Source organism: Lactuca virosa, chromosome 6, assembly GCF_052849685.1.
Source record: "Lactuca virosa cultivar CGN04683 chromosome 6, Lactuca_virosa_CGN04683_v6, whole genome shotgun sequence".
In the NCBI taxonomy this organism is placed as follows: Eukaryota; Viridiplantae; Streptophyta; class Magnoliopsida; order Asterales; family Asteraceae; genus Lactuca; species Lactuca virosa.
The window spans coordinates 31,438,761-31,446,266 of record NC_136431.1 but is presented as its reverse complement, the minus strand read 5'-3'; the positions used below and the strand labels follow the sequence as shown (position 1 = coordinate 31,446,266).

The 7,506-nt window shown below is 38.6% G+C and overlaps 1 protein-coding gene across 1 annotated transcript; it reads left to right on the top strand.

The window, feature by feature from the left end:
* The first annotated feature begins 4,607 nt into the window (after nt 1–4,607).
* LOC145121710 (N-terminal acetyltransferase A complex catalytic subunit NAA10-like) lies at nt 4,608–5,995 on the top strand. Its single transcript, XM_079057417.1, has 2 exons — nt 4,608–5,048; nt 5,523–5,995. The coding sequence occupies exons 1-2, from the start codon at nt 4,749–4,751 to the stop codon at nt 5,790–5,792; spliced, it is 570 nt and encodes a 189-aa protein (XP_078913543.1). The 5' UTR covers nt 4,608–4,748; the 3' UTR covers nt 5,793–5,995.
* The last annotated feature ends 1,511 nt before the right edge of the window (nt 5,996–7,506 follow it).

Here is a 7,506-nt window from a genome sequence, read left to right as displayed (position 1 = left end):
CTGCTAATGCGTGACGAAGGGTATGGGTAAAAAACGAAAGACAAAGATGCGGTCAAAAAATGTTTAAAGAAAGAGACTTGCATGGGATTAAAAAAACACTTTATCCTAACACATTAGAATTACAAAATACGGTAATTAGATTCTTGTAATGCAATAAAGACTATTGGTCCCCAGTTAAAGTGATCAATATTTCCATATGTTTGTAATATTACCTGGGATTACATTCTACACCAACTGTAGTAAGTGCATCATGGAGAACATATATAAAGCAGAAAGATTTCAAATCCTCTACAGAAGTATAGCAAACAGAGAGGCAACAACCTATATTACCTTCAAAACTGAAACTTTTCCAACAAAAAGGCTGCATAAATCAGTTGTACACAAAAATGGACTGACCTGAAAGGCTGAAACTACCACCTAAAATCCAGAGCACGGATATCATAAAGTAAACAATAGCTTTTTCTGTATCCTGACAAAAAAAAAACAAAAGAAATCATACTGATTAGCTTATTTTCTTGTACACAAAGCACATGTCAAATGACTGCAAATCCTTTTGCCATTTCCAGTTATGAAAGAATCAAAGGATCCTCCAAACACACATACGCATACAACCGTTCATTTGTACATATGCAATCGCTCAAAGAAATCTGAAATTTGGACTTATTAGATAAGCGAAGTCAAATGTAGGCATTGAGAAGTCCCAGGTTGTAAGTGGTGTAACTTATCTGACCTGTTTCACAAAACTTGGAATTCTCACCTGGGTTGACTTCATTTTTGTCAGAAATCAACTATGTTTCCATCAATTGAGTGGACTGAAGTCTAGAAACAACGCTGGGTAGAGTAAAGAGTAATTAGGATGTTTCATCGCCACTATGTTCGATGGTCTACGATCTCTTCTGGTCGCCTCATCTTCTCCTACATGTGAAAATATAATAGCTTCATATAGGGCACAAAGGGTGTAGGTGGTAACTGAAGCACGAAAAACGAATAGTGATTCAAAGAGGAAAAGGGGGGTAGCGGGACCTGAGATGTTTCTTAAAACCAGAATCGAGCCCTAATCTGACACGAACTGAAGCAGACGTAGCGATGGCGGTGGTCAATCGCTTCTTACAAAGTCTCGGAACGACAGATGGTGGTAGCGGCGCCGATCGATGCTTTTCAGGAACATCGACATGCTGAAGAAGTTGGAGGTGGCAGAATCGAGCCCTAATCTGACACGAACTGAAGCAAACGTGGCGATGGCGGTGCTCAATCGCTTCTTACAAAGTCTCGGAACGACAGATGGTGGTAACGGCGCCGATCGATGCTTTTCAGGAACATCGACATGCTCAAGAAGTTGGAGGTGGCTCATCCCACGAAAGGTTAGTGGAGTTTCGATCATGTGTGGTTGATGGCAAGAAAGGTATGAAGCAGAAATATGAGAAGAATCCAGAACATATCGATCTGATGCACGATGGTCAACACGTGCAGACGCAATACAGTGGGGGGAGATAAAGACCTGAACGACGGATATTTCTTACCATGGTCGAGGAGCGAGCCCGATGAACAGTAACCTAGTTAAAGTGACACACAAACAAAAATAGAGGGACCGGAAATGTAATTTAAGGGACCAAAATTTGCCAAAATGTCTCAGGTTTACTGTTAAAACTTTTCACAACTTTAATATATAATAATAATAATAATAATAATAATAATAATAAGACTAATAATTAGTCACGATAAATATTAGACTAAAATGTAGTGGTAATAATATTAGGTTTCGTCGAAGGAAATTATTTTTAAGAAGCGAAGCGCTGCTCGAATTTCAAGTCGTCACTTTAACAAATGAGTGCATAGTTACTTTCATCTTACACATATATATGAAGTATTTTAATATAAATTACGTGCTATGTGTGCATATTGTCTGAATACTTGCTGTCTATGCTGAATGAAAGATTTTATATATGTTTTAAATGATTTAAATTGTATATGTATTTTATATCTACAAAATATGTTGGGTAAAACATGGGTAGATGAAATATGAATTGAATGTTGAGATAAGAGGTGATATAGACCATGAGATAAGGGTGAGAGGTGAACAATGAGAGGAGCCTTTTACCCAAGCATGGCCCCGTCATCTAGCAGAGTATGAATGACAACCACATACTATTCTAGACAGTACAGTGGAACACTAGCAGGCTCGCAACCTGTAGGTGTTGTGAACGATGTGTTCACCCGGTGTACTCTAAACCTTGGCGATCATGCATACTTGGTGCCTAAACCCTGGCGACCATGCAGACTTGGTGCCTAAACCATGGCGACTATGCAGACTTAGTGCCCGTTGTGTAACCGTGGCAACGATGGACTTCGTGCCAATTCCTTAGGATGATCATTAGGAATGAATGAACGAGGAATAGCTGATTCTTAGGGTAGATCCTTAAGAATAAAGAAGATAATGAGGATGGGTAATTGAGTTGATTGTTTGATGTTTAAACATAATAATTATATTATTGCGGGTTGAAAACCCTATGTACTCACCAGGTTTCTCAACCTGACCTACTGAGTTAATTTGTATCACAGGTGTCTATATGAATTTACATTACACTGAGGGATTAAGGAGATATAATCACTAGTGATAATGAATGTAAGTTCTGTTTATGCTTATGTTTCTGTATTAACGATGACATCCCAATGTTTTAAAATGAATAAAAATACATTTATTCGAAAATGCTTTGATAACGTATTTATCATGTTTTTCTGGGAACAAATTCCGCAACATTTTTATTAAAAGAGGTGCTCTGATTTTTATAAAACATAAACAAAACTGGTCTTTTCTGGCCGTGAAAATGGGGATGTCACAGTTGGTATCAGAGCATTAGTTTAAGCGAACTAGGAATAAGGATTTATTTCTAGACTTAAACTTAGAATGCTAAGCGATGATTATGAGGAGTGTGTATAATATATTTTAGGTAGTACACCTAAATAGACGCAAACACTAGCTTTATTTAGGGAAAATGGCTAACATGCTTTTATGTGCTAAATGATTTGTGATGCTTTATGCTATCGTTTGATCGGATCTATGGTCTGTTTCCGACCGGATCTGGAAACTTTATGTGTTCAGATTTCTAAACGTATAGTTACGGTATTAGAACTGGCATGTAACTTTTCGGAGTGATAGGGAAATTTACACGTCGATCGTAAATAAAATATTTCCTATCTTAATTCTCGTCGTTACACACCGAACGTCTGAATTGGTGTATAGATCGAAATGGCAAGAACCCAAAGTGGAGTCGGGAACGCAAATGGAATAGGAATCAACAGCCCCCAGTGATTGAGCAAATACATGTTGTAGTAGAAGCTGCACCTGAACCAATCACCATGGCTATAGTACAAGCCATGATTCAGGCTATGTTAGCTGAACAAATGGAAGAAATGAGGAGGATGTTGCATGAAAATAGGGACGAACCTATCATGCCCATTGAGCAACCTGAGCTGATTCCTGAGCAATCGGAGGAAGGGAACTATAGCCGCCCTGTGAGTCAAGTTGGGACTCAAGGAGAACGAAGGAATGACCCGGAGAGGGGAAACGACAAGGATGGACGAATGTATAAGAACTTCTTGGGTGCCAAGCCACCAAGCCTTTCCGGAAGCCCAAAGACGGTTGAGATTATGGACTGGATCTCCGAACTGGAGATGGTGTTTGAGAGCTGTGACTGTAGCGACAAGCAAAAGACCGTCTTTGCAGTCAGAAAACTAAATACTGGAGTGCTAAGTTGGTGGAAGTTGTTGGCAGATACAATGCCACGAGGAGAAGCCATGCGAATGTCTTGGGAAGCATTCGTGGAGCAGATGAAAATGCAGTACTGCTCAGAGATAGATCTGATAGACCTAAACAACGAATTTCAGAACCTGAAGAAAGGAAAGATGAGTGTGGATGGGTATGCCACCACATTCATCGAGAGGATGAAGCTATTCCCCTACTTGGTGCCTACTGAACACTCCAAGAACGATAGATTTGCTAACGGACTGCCCACAGATTTTGGCCCAACAGTCAAAATGGCAACTACCTTGAAAACAACCGTTAGAGCAGCCAGGAATGTTGAGACCCAGATTAGGGAAAAGGGTATGGAGAGAGCTGAAGTTGGCGAGAAAATGAAGTATGAAGGATCTTCAAAATCCAACAAAGAAAGGAAATTCTCAAAGACTGAAGGAGGAAGAGGAGGTGAAGCTAAGTGGTGCGAGAAGTGTAAAAAGAAACACTTCGGGAAATGTAGCGAGGAGCTGACTTGCTACAAATGTGGAAAGACAGGGCATTACGCTAGCAAGTGCGTATGCAACAAGAGGGTGTGCTACAGATGTAACAAAGAAGGGCATGTTTCTAAAGACTTTCTGGAGAAAAACGAGGCAACAATGACAGTTTAACAAGTTGAAGGGATAAATGTGAACGAAAAAAACTCAGTGACCAAATGTGTAAAAATTAAAAAATATATTACCCTTTTAAGTCATTATCTCTTTTTAAAATTTTTATATAAAAAAAATTAATTTAAAAATACTTGGTAAACCAGCCCAAAATATGATTTAGCTTTTATTTATAAATTTCCAAAACCAAATTAAATTATATTCATCCGGCCCTCTTCGTCCTTTATCGTTCCCAATCCATCTATCTCTAGTGTCTACGACGCTAACCTAACCTAACTCATCATCTATCTATCGTCTTCTCGCGAACGCCGAAAACCATACCCTATTCTCCATCCATTCGCAGAGCAATAATGGTGTGCATACGCAAAGCAACGATGGATGACCTGTTTGCAATGCAGGCCTGCAACCTCTTCTGTCTCCCTGAGAACTACCAAATGAAATACTACTTCTATCACATCCTCTCCTGGCCCCAGCTCCTCCACGTCGCCGAGGATTACGGCGGAAAGATCGTTGGATACGTGCTTGCCAAGATGGAAGAAGAGACCACGGAGTGTCACGGCCACATCACTTCCCTCGCCGTTCTCCGTACGCACCGTAAGTTAGGGCTTGCGACAAAGCTCATGACCGCCTCACAGAACGCCATGGAACAGGTTCGTTTTTTCAAATTCAGATTTAATTTTTTCTTTGTGTTCAATTACAATAAATTCGATCATACTTGATCTATCTTGTTTCACTTTAGGTTTTATACGTAGGGCTTCTGTACATACATAGGTGTTCAACTAACATCCTATTTGATCGCATCTGTTAGTAAAACTGTCTTCTAGATTCCTGTGAACTCTAAATCATGTTATTTTTTGTTTTGGCATTGATACAATTGAACATCCCTTCCATCTGAACTCTGAAGATCAAATAACAGAAGAAACGACACATCATGTATTATATTTATATCTGTAGTGAAATTTATGCGTTTTACAAGTATAGTATTATACTTTGATTATGCTTTCTGGAATCGAGTTAAGGTTTCTTGTGATTACAAGTACACACAGGTCTGTATAATCGTATTTTGATGTGTTTCTCCATTATATGTGAGTGATTTATGTAGTATATTGTGTTGTGAATACTAGGTGTTTGGTGCGGAGTATGTGTCACTGCACGTGAGGAAGAGTAACCGTGCAGCGTTCCATTTGTACACAGAGACACTTGGATACCAGATCCATGACATAGAGGCAAAGTATTATGCAGACGGGGAGGATGCATATGATATGAGGAAGCAGTTGAAGGGGAAGAATCAGCATCAGCATCAACATCAGCATCAGCATCAGCATCAGCATCAGCACCATCATCACCACCATCATGCTGGTGGTTGCTGCTCTGGAGATGCAAAAGCCGAATGAAGAAGGAAGATATGATTTAGTTGTAAAAGGATGGTTGTTATGATTGCAGAGTCACTTGTTTCTGTACACTTGATATTTGAATTTGAGGCAGGCAAGCTGTCCAGGAACTTTATGCTAATGTGCATTTTTTATTGTTAGTGTTGGTTTGGTGCCATATGTTTTTCAATAAAAAAGCTGATAATATTGTGGCTTCTTTGCTGAAACTGAGTCCTTTACTAATATGTTACTTGACATGGACAAACGTTGTAGCTTTATTTGTGATGTTGTTGAGGAGAAGGTGCACATGAGAGATTTAGAGCGAATCCATGTCCCACTTTTTTGGTGGGTCTCATGGATACCAAATTTACTACAATTTGTTTTTGTCATGGGGCTTATGTGGAGTTTATTGCCCAGGAAGTTGAGTGGATCCTTGCTCACCATGTATCTAATCGATCAAATTCATTTGATTTAAGTCTATTGAATCTATATGACCCTTTTGATATGCCTACATGATCCATTCATCTAATCTACCTCCTGATGCATCCAGTCAATCCATTCATATGATATCAGCTACACCAATCAATCTCTATTTGGTCCATCTAATCAATCGATTCATCCATCTGATCCGATCCGATCCATCCATTGATCCATCTAATCCGTCAATTTAGCCATCCATTGATCCATCTAATCCGTCAATTTAGCCATCTATACGATTTATGCATCCATTGCTCCATTCTATCAACTCACTCATCAGTTCATCCATCAATCCATAAGATTCATCAATCTGATACATCAATATGGCCCATCTAATTTGTCTGTTTGATCCAATTGATCCACCCACCTAATCGGTCAATCAATCTATCCAGTTGCCCATTCTTCAAGCCATAATTCATCCATCCAATTTATGCATTGGACTAAGCAAGTATGGATCCATCTAACTGAATGTTCCATGTAATCCATTCAATAGTTTGATCCCTCTATCCACTCAATCCATCTAGTTAGATCCATAAAATCAATCCATTAGTATGGTCAACATATGTAATCTATCTATCTATCAAATCCATATAATACATCCACCCCATCCATCTATATCGAATCCATTGAATCCAACCATCCCCAAAATCCGGCCAATCCATCAAATTAGAAAGATAAAGTAGATGGATTGGGTTGATGAATGATATTGATGTGCGGGGTGGACAGACACATATGAATATGGATGGAGAAATTGATTGATCTGGGTCGATGGATGACTTAAATAAATAAAATGAATGAGCTGATTAGATGAATTAAATAGATAGATTGATAAGATATATCAATTATCGATGATTTGATGATGGATGAATCAAATTGATCAATTTGATGGATACAATAGATGGTTGGATCAATTGAACTGATAAACGATTCATCTATTAGACGAATAAGATGAATTAATCAATTAGATATAGTATATGGATGGACCGAATGTATGTATATATGAGATAAATAGATCGGTCGAATGGATTGATGAGATGGATTAAATGGAGAAACCAATTGAATAGATTATAAATTCAATACATATGGCGGATCCAATAAATTTGTCTCATTGACATGGGTTGCCTTGTCCCAACCTTTTGGATGGAATGTGCGACTTCAATCAACAATCACAATTTTTAATTTTTGTCTTATCGACATGTGTTACATTCTCTATCCCACCTTTTTGGATGAAACAAGAAAGTTACAAAGTTTGTCATTTGTC